This window comes from Camellia sinensis, chromosome 2 (assembly GCF_055761805.1).
Source record: "Camellia sinensis isolate YWXY chromosome 2, ASM5576180v1, whole genome shotgun sequence".
Taxonomy (NCBI): domain Eukaryota; kingdom Viridiplantae; phylum Streptophyta; class Magnoliopsida; order Ericales; family Theaceae; genus Camellia; species Camellia sinensis.
In genome coordinates this window covers 91,102,482-91,116,900 of record NC_138962.1, presented here as the reverse complement: position 1 = coordinate 91,116,900, position 14,419 = coordinate 91,102,482, and the positions used below count along the sequence as shown (strand labels likewise).

Below are 14,419 nucleotides of genomic sequence, written 5' to 3'. Positions count from 1 at the left end.
CAATCTCTGTTGCTCTATTCAATCGATTTTCCTATCACTCCAATTGATTCGAAGCTACCTCGTCGACTCTCACGGCTCCAATTACTTCTCCTCTTGGGACTTCACCACCGACCCCTGCAACTTCCCCGGCGTCTAGTGCGACTCCGACAAGATCATCGCCATGAATCTCGGCGAGAGAAGAGAGGTTTCCGATAGCCGGGTGGAGGCGGCCGGTGAGGCCGGGTTTTGTTCCCCAAGTTTGTCTCTTTCTCGTCTCTTATCACAAATTTTTTTATTTTTTATTTTTTTTAAGAAAATCAAGCAAGTTTTAAAATCTTTTACTAACATCTGATTCATCAAATTTATTTATTTATTTATTTATTTTTGTTTCCTCTGTTTAGAGGTCAGTGAAGTAGAGAGTAAATCTCAGAGGCACAATGCAAAAGCGGAAAAAGGCCAATTTTTTTGATAGGGTTTTGATTGTAAAGCCAAAAAAAGCTTACACAAATGGAGCTTTTTGCTCAAAAAGTTGTTTGATTATTATTTTTTAAAATTTTTTGAACTAAAAGTTGTTTGCTTATGTCCAAAAGGTTTTGTAACTTATTTTTTGTTTTTTTGTTTCCCCATTTTATGAAATGATTTCAAGGAAATGCCAATGGTGTTCTTGTGAGTCTTTTCTGGGTGTGAACTCCGTTTGTTCTTCCTTCCTCCTTCTTCTTTATTTTGTTCTGTCCCTTTTTTTTTTTTTTAAATTGAAATTTCCCCCAAAACGACGTCGTTTTGAGGGTGCCGCAGGAACAGCCGCAGGAATATGCGGCCGAGGATCTGTACTCGAAAAAAACATGGCGATACAAAAAAGGCGTAAACATTGATGTTGGTGGGATTTCAATTTCATGTGTTAATGAATGTTGAGGCCTATTATTTTATAAGTTCGACTTTATACCAATTAATCCATATGTTTATGTTAAAAAAAAGAAAAAAAAAGAAAAAAAAAAGGAAAGGATATTAGATTCATGATTTATGAACTATTTAATCTCATTAATAATTTTATGAATTCATAAGTCTTATTTTACATTAAAATCTCTCAAATAAAATATACTCACATTTGAAAACGTAATAAGATTATAGTGCATAAATGTCTCATTGTCACATTTTATGAAAAATAATATATTTAGCAAAAGTTTAATAAGACATTAGTATAAACATTAGAATGATATCCCATTGTCATATTTTAAGAATAATACGGTTGGCAAAAATTTAATAAGATAATAGTGCACAAATGTCTCATTATCAAATGTTAAGCAGACACATTGTCACATTTGACAAAAGTTTACTCAGAGAATAGTGCACACATTATAATGGTATCACATTGTCACATTTTAAGAATGATACGTTTAGAAAAAGTTTAAAGACAAATAGTGCACAAATGAAGCATATCCCACATTTGTTATCTCTAAAACATATATTAAAAGGATTTCACGGTATACCTTTTCAAATTCAATAGGACTTAATAGTTTACAAGAAAAATCATAAGACTTTCTAGTATATACTTTTCTAATATGGGACTTCTGAGTAAATTTTCAAAAAACAAAACTTAAAAATACTTTACAAACAATTTTTTCTTAAATTTGAAAACTGAAATAAGACTCACTTCAATATTCAATGATGTGATTCCTTCTTGCAATTCTTCTTATGCCATGATGTTTGTGATTCTTGTTGTGCCAATTAGTTGGGGTGAATTAGATTTGCTATGATGTAGTTGTGATTTCTTGTTGGGTGGGTTCCATTAATAAAGATTTTTTTCATTGATAATATATATATATATATATATATATATATATATATATATATATATGAAGAAGAAGAAGAAGATGTGTGACATGACTAAGTAAAAAATTTCTACTTCTTCCGTCTCAAAATATTAAATTTTTATTTTATTTTTTATTATTTCAAAATATTAGTTCATTTTTAAAAATTAAGAAATAAAATAATATGAATATACTATTTTGTCATTCTTTCAAATTCATTAATAACACAAAAAGTGCAATTATGACAATTGATATTCATAAAAAAATATACTATCAAAGTGTAATTTTGAAAAATTAATATTTTTAAAATGTAATAATTGTACTATAAAAAAAGTTAAATTCTCTAAAAAGAATTATTATTTTGAGATGGAGGTACTCAAAAAAATATTGATAAAAATGACGATATTTTCAGCAGGCAAGTGTCATGGGTTGAGCCATGTGATAGACTAGAAAGTTGTAAGCGTGCTCAAATCCAAGGAAGATAAGTTATGAATGGTAGTCTACCAGATATTGCACTTGTACATCACAGGCTCTCTAACCAGCAGGTGGACCCTTCATCCCATGGTTGAGTACTTCTTCACCTCTGTATACAATATTCTCGTGGAGGGGTGATTATTTAGTATTTTCAGAATATGAACACGTGGTGTTTTATAAAGTTTTGATTGGTAGAGAGGGGTAGGACTCACGACTTCCTGAATGGTTTGAGATGATCTAAATAAGTGTACTTTTTAACTTTTTGTGAAATATGGGTTAGGTTTGAAGTGATGTGGTAGAAAGGTGATGTGACTTAAATAAGATGATGTAACTTAAATATAATAGTAACTTTTTGACTTTTTAACTTTTTAAAGTATCCCAAACAAGGCCTGAGAATAGGGGACAATATGAGAGTTAAGTAATTAATGATTGACTTGAAATATGACTCCGTGGTGTTCCGGAATTATTAAATAATTTCCCCTTGTAGACCCGGTTCAATGATTCCCATTTTAACCTTATTTTTCTTTTGTTTTCTTACTTTTTTTTTTTTTGGTTTCATTTTTTTTTTTTTTTTTTTTTGGTATGGTAATTGGTCCAGTAAATGGGAAGTGTTTGTTGTTTGTTATATATTCTTCAAGGTAGTTGCATTTGAATTTGTGGATGGATGGAGCGATTGAGAGAAGTGACAAAGGGTGTGCCGGTCGTTGGTGGTGGTGGGTGATGAAAAGTTTGGGATTTTTAGTTCTTAATAATAATTTTATAAAGAGATAAAAATGTAACAAAAAAAATTAAAATGAAAGTGTAATACACTAAAAATGTTGTGTAAGTAAAATTTTTCACCAAAAAAACCAAACAATTAAGTAATTTTCCTATGTACTTACCAACTGCGACTCAAGCGTTCCTACAATCGTCAACATGGTTTTTTTTCTTTTCATCAAATTTAAATTTGATAAAAAATTATTTATTTTTAGAGGTAGAATGGAGGGGATTCATAATGAGGGGATTAAGTAAAATTGTGTTTGTTTTGATGATAGAAAGGAGCTTACAAGACTAATGGGTCTGTAATCAGAAAGGCCGGAGGGATTTCCCAACTTAGGAATTAAACTAATGAAGGTACTATTAATCCCATAAGTCAGTTTGCTATTTGCGTGGAAGTCTGCAAAGAATTGCATGATCTCAGGCTTCATAGTCTTCCAAAATTTCTGATAACACAACAGATTGAAACCATCGGGGCCAGGGGCTTTGTTAGTATTACAATCCTTAATTGCAGCCAACACCTCAGCTTCACTGAACTCTGCAACAAGATGGTGAGAAACATAGTCTGCCTCAATGGTGTTGAATGGCCCTCCCAAGACGGGTCTGTTGGCCCAATCCTCAGTAAACAACTTCTTGAAGTGTTGGTAGACCTCTAATTGAACCCTGCTAGGATCCTCATAAGACACGTCGTTAACTACTATAGAGCTGATCATGTTTCTACTCTGTCTGGTATTAGCAAAAACATGGAAGAATCTAGTATTCTTATCCCCATTTAGAGTCCAGTTCAATCTGGATTTTTGATGCCAAATCCACTCCACCATTCTGAGCAAATGCCACATTTCTCCTCTGACCACTCTTCTTCTTGACCGCCCAGAATCATCTAATAGTCCATCCTCTGCTAAGATGTCTAATGTATGCAATTCCGCCTCTAGAGCCTTGAGTTTGGAATGGGGCTGTCCCTCCTAAGGTTTCATTCTTTACTTGGATGGCCTGGAAAAACAAAATCAAGACAGCAGTGTTTATGCACAGAATTGGCATCTTAGATGCTTCTGCTTCTCTCATCTGCCCATTTTGTCGTTCTCAACCTGAAACTGCTGTCCATATCTTGCTTCATTGCCCATTTTCTTGGTTGATTTGGTCATCTATAATTAATGAGTGGGGGTTCTCCTGGTGCATTCAAGGATCAGTGGATGATCTTCTCCAATGGTGGATAAATGTCAAGCTCAAAAATTTTGATAGGTTAATTTGGAGAGCTATCCCCCTTATCGTTCTTTGGTCGCTTTGGAAACTTAGGAATGAATGTGTCTTTGCAGAGGCTCAACCTAGTCTCTCTGGATTGAGTGAAAATATCAAAATTAGAGCTGTACTTTGGCTGAAAGCATCTATTAAAGATCTTCCTTACTCCGTTGATGATTTAACTCTCAATTGGCGCCAAATCAGAGGATGTTCTTAACTGTTCCGAGCTGCTTTGTGTTGAAATCTGGGTTTGTATGGATGTCCAGTGGCTGGGGATGATCTGCTAGTGTTTGGCTGTTGTCTTCTTGTTTTTGTCTTGTTTTGTTTTGTTCTGCTCTGTTTGTTGGTTTCTCACCATCTTGGAGCCTCGAGTGTGTGCTAGCAGATGATTGGGTGTGCGTTTTGGTGCCAACCTAGTTGGGATCCAAATGTTTCACTGTGATGCTTTTTGCACCCTCTTCTTTATTGATGTATTCTTATCACTCTTGTTTTGTTTTTCATCAATAAAGCTTTTCTTTTGCCGATCAAAAAAAAAAGTAGGAATTGTTAAATTATTTTTATATAAAATAATAAAACAAATAAAAAAATATAAAAAATTAAACATTAATATTTATAAAAAAATTCCCAATATACAACAAATAAAAAAAATTCTAATCCCCTCACTATTTTTCTAATACCATCTCTCCAACCTCCATCTCAACCCCCTCCCCAACCTCCATCTATATCACCTCCACCATCCTAATCCCCTCCCCAACCCGACAAACAAACACAACATTAAATAACACCTCCACCATCCTAATCCCCTCCCATCTACTTAATCCAAAACAAACAGGCTCTTAATGTTTATCAAATCAGAGGAAAAATATTTTTTTTCCCACTAAACTTAAGAATTCAACAAATCATTTATTAAATTTAAATTTGATGAAATTTAAAAAGGCAAAGGCCTTATTTGATTTGTCTCTTGAGAGATAATTTCTGAAAAAAAATTCAAAATTTTGTTTTATTGAAAATTTTAGTAAAAAAAAATTCAAAATCACTTTTTTTTCTACTACATGTCAATCAATCACTTTTTCTCTCTTATTTTCTCATATTTTACATATCAGTCAATTATTTTTTCTCTCACGCCCATTTATTCAACTAAAAAATAAATAAATAAATAATTTCAAACTCCAAAGCTATTTTCAAAATATACAACCAAACAAATTTTCAAATTTTATAAACTCTTTCCAAAAAAATTATTTTTTAAAATTGTTTCACAAATACAAACCAAATATGGCCAAAATATTAGAGATGGTTTTCTTTTAATCAAATTTGATGAAAAGAAATTTAGGAAAAAATAAAAATATTTTAAAATATTTTAATAAAAAGGTGATTAAAAGATTAGAGTAATTCATATCAAATAATTTTTTTATTCAATTTCAAGATTAAATTAAATAAAAAAAAATAGTGAATGGTTGAACATCCTCTTAGAATAATAGTAAGAAATAAATAGTGAAACATCCCTCTAATTTTGGATAGTAGAAGAAGTCTAATATGTTTTTTTTTAATTACCTAAGACTTCTCGATGAAATTTCTCTGTGATCATACCAGAGAAATTTTGAAATTTCTCCCTGTTACAGTGAAATTTCTCTTTGTGAAATTTTCTCTGCGAAAATATTAAGAGATCTCAATAACTATAAAAATATTATAAATCTTTTATCTTATAAAATTTTAATATCATGATCTTAAAAAAAATATTTTCCTAATAATAAATAAATAAATAAATAAAAGACAGGCTGTCTTCAAGTTTCAACCTACACACAAGTCACTTTCAGCCTTTGGATCTGAAAAAGTAAATGTGAGTGATTGATCGTGGTCATTGGGTCATATTCGATCGTATGGCACCGTTTGGAAAGAAGTTTTCAGGTTTTTTTTAGTTATTTTAGTTACAAAAAATAAAATAAGTTATTTTAGTCCTAACAAACAAAATATCACATCCAACCCATAATCATTACACTCTTCTCTCACAAAAAAGGTCAAAAAAGCCAAAAAGTCAAAAAATCATTTCAAAACTAAGCTTTTTAGCACAGGCTAAAATAGTCAAAAAAGCCAAAAAGTCAATCCACTTCCCAAACGGAGGCTTAATAGAGTAGAAAAATGTTAGGAATGTATCCTTATAAATTCATTGTTTATTTCGAATGTATTTATACAGCAAAAATTAAATTAATAAAGTATAAGTGTATGAGTAAAATAAATTTGAATAATTAATTTCTTTTTCTAAATAAATTTTAGATTGATAAAGATAGATTTGTACTGTTGTTGTAATTAATATTATTTTATATAATAACTAAAAATCATTATAATTATAATTTTTTCTAGATAGACATTTTAATTATAATTATAATTAAAATCATCACAATGAATTATAAATAACACTACTTTAATAAAACCAAACACCATAATGAGATGTACCAATTTCGATTTTGATAAATTTTAGAAAAAAAAATTATCAAAATTTGATCCTTTAACAAAATAAACCTTAAATTTTTTATTTTGTCAATTTAAACCATAAACTTTTAATTTTTTTTTAAAAATCTAAACCATCTGCTCATTTTTTGTTAACTAATATTGATGGAAAATTTTGTATTATTAGATTAAAAATAAATCAAAAATTTAGGATTTAAATTAAAAAATTTAAAATTTATTTTATTATAATAATCAAATCTTAATTTTTTTTTTATTGTTATAATGTTTTCTAATTTTTATTTTAGCCCAACCACTACGAGTAATGTTATAAGAATCTATTTTTATCATTTTACCGTTATCAGTTGATGTGCCAATTGAATTGTCAACGCTATATCGACGATATAATTTAGTGGTGGGACTCATTATAATAGTATTGTGTCTATATAAGAATCTATTTTTATCATTTTATCTTTATCAATTGATGTGCCAATTGAATTGTGAACGCTATATTGGAGATATAATTTAGTGGTGGGACTCATTACAATGGCATTGTGTTGATAAATAAAATGGTAAAAATAATATATTATAAAAAGGGTTGGGCTGGTGTTGTTTAGGATTATGGGGCCATCACCGATTATATTTTGATAATTTAAGTTATTCATTTTGTAAGATTCTTTATATATATTTTTTACACAAAAAATTAAAGCGATTAGCAAGTGTTTTTTTTAATGTCCATTGAAATCTAATACTGGAAAGTGTATTTAATTTATAGGAGAAGCATTCTCTCCGGTCTAGATTTTGGACTTGAGGGAGCTGTTTGGGCACGTGGGGCTCACCATGGACCCCGTTTCGATGATCCGAACTATTCATTTTATGGGATACTCTGTATATTTTATCCATACAAAAAATAGATTGATTCAAAAATTATAACTTGTTCAAATTTTCACTAAAAAAATAGATAACAATTGTGTTTTTAAAAATAAAGCACACATTTTTTTTTAGTGATGAATGCAATAAATTAAACAAGTTATAATTATCGAATCAACCTAATTTTTTTTTATGGACGAAAAACATGAACTGTCCGACAAAATAAATGGTTCGGATCATCAAAACGGAACTCGTCGTAGGCCTCACTAGTCCAAACAGCCCCTCCAGTCCAGATTTGGACTAGAGGGGATCCTTCTCCTAATTTATAATATTTGTCTCCAAAAAAATAGCCCGCAAGTGTATTTTTTAAAATAGATCAACATTTTTTTTGACAAATACAATAAATTGAATATGCTACGATAGTTGAATAAATTTAATTTTTTTTAATGAATGATATACATAAATGATCTTGCAAAACGAATAATTTAAATTATTAAAATGAGATTCATTTAAATATTTGGAAGCTTCTTTTTTTGATAATAATAAATATTCGGAAGATTCAATACATCAATAAAAACACAATACAAAAGAATTGCATAATAGTATTGCTAAAATTCTGGTGGTAGACAAGCTCCGTTTGATCTTTGGGTACTCGTTTAAACTTCTTCCATAATCATTCTGATTTTTTATGGGATAATTACATTTTAGGATAGAAGGAATGACCAATTGTATCCCAAGCATATATCATATGATTGAAATTATATTAATCTATGAAATTAACATTTCATTATTTGTTATAATTTTTGTTATTAGGATTATATTTCGATAGAATTCTATCCAATAAAATTGATAAATTTTTTAATTCTATAACTAAAAATGCAAAACAAACATATAATTAAGATCATATGTTTTCATATTTATTGCATAATAGATGTAACCACGAAAAAATTATTTATGTCAAATCATAATGTAATTTTATAAATTATTAATTTTCTCACTATTAATCTTATTAGTCAATATAATAGCTTCCTACTAGTCCAAAAAAGGAAATTCTACTTACAACAGTAATTTAACTCCTTACACCTTTAATATTTAATTATTTTTTATATTTTTTTATTTCTATAATTTCTTTATTACCCTCATCCCTAACCTTTCTGTTTCTCCTTCTCCTTACACCCAAAACTAAAAAAACCCTAACCCTAATTCTCCTTCACCATCACCTCCAATCACCATTTTCACTGACGCAGCCACCACTCCCTTCCCAGAAAAGGAAACGAACTCCAAATGGAGTGTAGATGGCTCATTAATCAAAACCAGAGAACAAATTGGTCATATTTCTGAGAGTAATGCTAAAGACTAAATATTCTACCAAAATTTTTATTAAATGTCTCACATAGGTGTGGAACCCACAGTCCCATGTAGGTCCCACACCCATGTGGGATATTTAGTAAAATTTTTGGTAGAATTTTTAGAACCTCTAACATTTTTGTATTTCTAATGGAGTGCAGATGCCTCATTAATCAAATTTAGAGAACAAATTGGCCATATTTCTTCATTGTGTCTTGCGTGGATTGCAAAACCAATAGTTCACTACACCTCTTATTTACCATGATTGTTATCACATTCTCATGTTTGTGTAAAAATGTAATTCGACCCATTCTCAATATCAATCAAAACTCGTAATTGAACAAAACATAATATCAAGAAGGAAGAATTAGATCAAACCCAACTACTACATTAGATGACCCATTCATCAATTTCAATCAAAACTCGTAATTGAACAAAACATAATATCAAGAAGGAAGAATTGGATCAAACCCAACTGCTACATTAGATGAAAACATTAGATGGTTGTTCAACGCCATTGGTGGCTATTGCGATGAAGATGGTTAGAGGTGACGGTGATGGGCAATTAAGATTAGGTTTTTTTTAGGTTTTAGGTGTAAGAAGAAGGTGAAAGGTTAGGGATGAGGGTAATAAAGGAATTATAGAAGTAAAAAAAAATTAAATATTAAAAGTGTAAAGAGTTAAATTAGTGGTGTAAATTTTTGATCAAATGTTGCTCTTAATATGTCAATTCGCAAATTGTAGAGGGACTATTCATCCTCTTGGAAGGATTAGGTTAGGTCTATGCATATTAATTTTTAACTTATCGTTGAGTCCAAAACATCGAATTCAACTCAAGTATTTCTTTTATATAATACAATAAATGTGAATAATATTGATCAAATACATGATAAAGATAAAGATAAAGGTAGGGAAAATTATACTAACCACCCCTTAAGCTTGAAAAATATATAACAAGTCTCATAGTTTTAACAAATTAAATTGACTCTCTTTTTAATAAAATTAAGGGTAAATTATAAATACATTCCTCAAATTTAATTAACATACGAATCACCTTCTGTGATTTTGAAAATTACGTTTCACCCCTTGAGATTTCTAATTTCATAATAAATCGTCTTTTTTATTAATAAATCATCAAGTCAATTAACAGTTTTTAATGATATTAGAAATATGCTTCAATTAATAAGTTAGGTAATTTTATTATTGTATAGGAAAATAATTATGAATTTTATTTTTTTAGTTAATTCTATTAAATAAAAAAATCTAACATAGGGGTATTTGTAATTTTTCAAATTACAGAGAGTAATCTGTACTTTAAGCAAACCTTAGGGAGTATATTTGTAATTTATCTTAAAACTAAAAGGATTGAAACTAATGAAAATAATATAAATAAAAAAAATTAAAAAAACAAAAAGATAAGATAAGCATTTTAGTATAAAATAGATAACAACATAATTTTTATATCCATATGATTAACAAATTACTGACTAAAAATGAGGTAAATATTATGCATATTAAAATCTTAAAAGGGGCAATATAATTATACAAAAAAATGTGAGGCAGCTTATATTTTCTCTAAATTTTAAAAAAATTAATGTAATTTACCCAGATATTATTAATTATGTTTGATTATTATTTGTAAATACAAAAATCAATAATGAATATTTTTTTGTTAAATAAATATAGGTAGGTCAACATAGAGAGGACATTGACATAGGTGGGCACATCCGACCCAAAGATAAAGGGTGCAGCTGTAGGAGTGATATATACCAAATTAGGGATGGGATTGTATTGATATGTACAGATTAAGATAAGGCAACCCCTACATCCCCCGCCTAGCAGGAAAAAAAATATCATGACAGATTCCTTCTCCAAATTTTTGAACCTCCCCCAGCATCCAGGAATATACTTCCCACGTCACCCCCACATCAAATCAAAACCGCCCCATCTCTATTTTATTTTATTTTTTTATATGCATATTTTACACGTGAAAGTTGGTGATTGGAGAAGGAGAAAAAAAAAAAATTTAGACCACTAATTTTGGTACTTTAATGGAACACTAAGGACATGGCAATGAACAAAAAAAAAATAAAATAAGAACAAATCAAGACCAAAACATCACATCACTGTGGATGGAGCCCATTGCCAACTCATTAGAGTTACTTTTAGAGCTAAAAAATTAGAACTCCAAAACATTTTTTTAAAAAAAAATTGGCCAATCTTAGGCCTGTGGGAGTCGTGGGGATGACCCCCTGTGGGGTCTCAATCACTTCCATTTTGTTAAAGAGAAAACAATAGAGACAACAGATTTAAAAAAGATCTACTCCGTACGTTTTAAAATATTAATTTTTTATTTTATTTTTTATTATTTCAAAATATTAATTTATTTTCAAAATTTAAGAATTAAAACAATACAAATTTTTTTTTATTTTACCCTTCTTTTAAATTCACTAATAATACAAGAAGTACAATTATAACAATTGATATTATCTAAAAAATGTACTATCAAAGGATAATTTTGAAAAAATAATATTTTTAAAGTGTAATAATTGTATTATCAAAACAAATCAAATTCCCCAAAATAGACTATTATTTTGAAACGGAGGAAGTACTATATATGTGACAGTTACAATTTTTATGATTTTTAATTATAACTTGTTATGATGCTAGTTATAATTTAATTATAACTTATTGTGATTATTATTTGGACAATTCTTAAGTATGCAAGTGCATACCATATGTATTTGTATAAGTTCTCATAAATATATGTAAATTACCTCACAAATACACGTAAATTACTTTACAAAATTGAGTAAGTTTTCATAAATATACATAAGTTAACTTATAAAAATTTGAGAAATTACAACGTATATATATTTGTGAGAATTTACACAATTTTGTGAGGTAATTTATGTATATTTATGAGAATTTACGCAAGTGCATATGGTATACACCTTACACATCCAAATACTTCGCTTGTTATTATTATTAAAGAAATTTTTAGTTATACTTTAAGTTAGCAGTTGACAAGAATCCATTGGATTTGTTAAAATTGAATGGCCCAAATCAATATGCTATAGAATGGACAGTTTAATGGTCTGAGCAAAAGAATGCGGATGTATTTCGTTCAATCTGCCTAAGTTTGTATAGATTGTGGATGAAAGGCCACCCGATCCAACCCAATCCGCCAACACTCTTTAAGAAAATAAAGTTATGATTTTTGTGTGTTGTGTGTTAAAAAAATGAATTTTATTTAGTAAATATATTTGCTATTTATGAAATATAAAAATTGAATCCTTATTTTTGATACTACAGTTTTATCGGCAAGAGATGGGTCAGACTGATCCAAGCACTCCATGGGTTGACTGTAATTTGTCTTTCTAATCGCACCTGTAACAAGTCTAGTAGGAAAATTCCAAAATGAGGGTGGTTCCTTCTTACAGACCCTCCGACGACCAAGTTCTTTACTAAACGTTCCTCAGAAACTTTCTTATATTTCTTATTAATCATTTCCTTATTTATTCATGCTGTCCCATTGGCCGAAAGTCTACCACTTGCTTGCCGTCGACCATGGCTATTTTACTATGCTTCAAAGTGAGAGGTCTTATTACATTTAATGCCTTGACAATTGTATTTAATGCTTAGCGTGTGGCTTTAACATCTTTGTAGAATCCTTGTCAGCCACATGGCTAGGCTTTTGCTTGACACATGTCTAGCTAGTGCATGGGCTTGACTGTTGTGAGTTCTCTGTTGGGCTTGGTGTTGGGGATATTCTAATCGGCTTTATGATGATAACTAATCAAATAATTGTTTGGGAAACCTATAGCAATCATGGATTGGGCCATCTTGGGCCCTGCCCCATCAATTTTGATATTTTAGATTGGTATAAACAAAATAAAACTATATGATTTGTGCTTTCACAAATGGCCCATGATATACTAATTGTTTCTATTTCTACAGTGGCTTCTGAAATAGCTTTTAGTACAAGTGGATGGGTGTTGAGCGAGTATCGCAGCAGATTTTCATCCCAAATGATTGGGGCACTTATGATATCGAGAGATCATATGCTTGCGCTTATAAGCAGACAAGATTGCAGTGAAAATGAGAGCATTCAAGGCGATTTAAATGATATATCATTGGGCACCGCAAGTAAATTGTCCTGTTCTTCCAATGATAGATTAACAATTTTTTTTTTTCACTATTTAATTTCATAATGTTTTTATTAGGTTATTGAAGTGGAATATAATATAAATGATTGATAGGCTAGTAGGTACCAACCTGGTTAGGATGTACTCGACCTATCGTGATGCAATTTCTCTACCATCATCAATAAACTACATCTATTTTATTTAATGATATAAATTTTTTTGATATTTTATTTCATTTTGAAATAAAATTTATTCATTAAATGTTATCTATTTAGTTTAATGATTGTAATATTTCATTTCATTTTGATATATATAAAATTATTCATTTCATTTTATTTTTTTTTTAGAGAAAGACTATGTACGCACCTTATAACTAAATAAGAAAATGGCATAACTTTATAATTTTTGAGTCATAACTACAAAATATAATATAACCAAATATCTCATTAATCATAACTAAAATAATATCATAATTTAAGAAGATAATTAGCTATAACTAAAGTACAAAATGACATAATTTGGTATTTAGTCATAACTATAAATAAAAAAATTAAAAAAAAATGCATAACTAAACACCACACGAGCCATAACCAAATAGCTCTCATGAATTATAATAACTAAAATAATGTCATAACAAAAGAAGAAAATTACATAACTTCTAACTTTTTTAGTCATAACTAAAAAAATAAGCCATACATGATTAAATACTACCATATGAATTATAATCAATGGACAAGAATAAAGGGGGATTGGGGATCAGAGATTTAAGACTTGTAAACCAATGTATGCTACTGAAATGGTGGTAGAGGTTTGCGATCGAAGAGGGTTTATTATGGAAAACAATGGTGTGTAAGCAACAAATTTAAGTCTTGTTTCAAAAATCTGGAGGGACATTGTTGATATAGCCCAGTCTAGTCCAAACTTGTTTAATTTCTTTGTGGAGAACGTAGAAATCACAATTGGTGATGGGAGGAGGATCAGGTTCTGGGATGACAATTGGTTTTCGGAATCTAGTCTTAGGACTCAATTCCATAGACTCTATCAATTATGCACAAAGAAATGAAGCTCATTGAGTGAAATTCTGGCAAGAAGAGATTTGTCAAATAAGTGATTCTTCAATTTCAGAAGAACTCTTTATGCTTGGGAAGAAAATGAGGTTCTAAGGCTTTATGCTGTGTTAGGTAATGGGCCAAGATTACAGTTGGAGAAAGGGGATTCTGTGAGATGAAAGGCTGGGAATGTAGGTGTATACAAGGTGAGTGTTGCATATAAATGGTGTGAATTGGTAAATGGCCAAACATCCAATTCAACTGGCCTTATTTGGAATAATTTTTCTCCTCCTAAGGCCAAGTTTATCAC

At 29.8% G+C, this 14,419-nt stretch overlaps 1 protein-coding gene across 1 annotated transcript; it reads left to right on the top strand.

The window, feature by feature from the left end:
• Positions 1-4,002: 4,002 nt before the first annotated feature.
• LOC145815444 (uncharacterized) lies at positions 4,003-4,470 on the top strand. The gene has a single exon (XM_082912143.1). It carries the CDS (start codon positions 4,003-4,005, stop codon positions 4,468-4,470), a length of 468 nt encoding a protein of 155 aa, XP_082768269.1.
• The last annotated feature ends 9,949 nt before the right edge of the window (positions 4,471-14,419 follow it).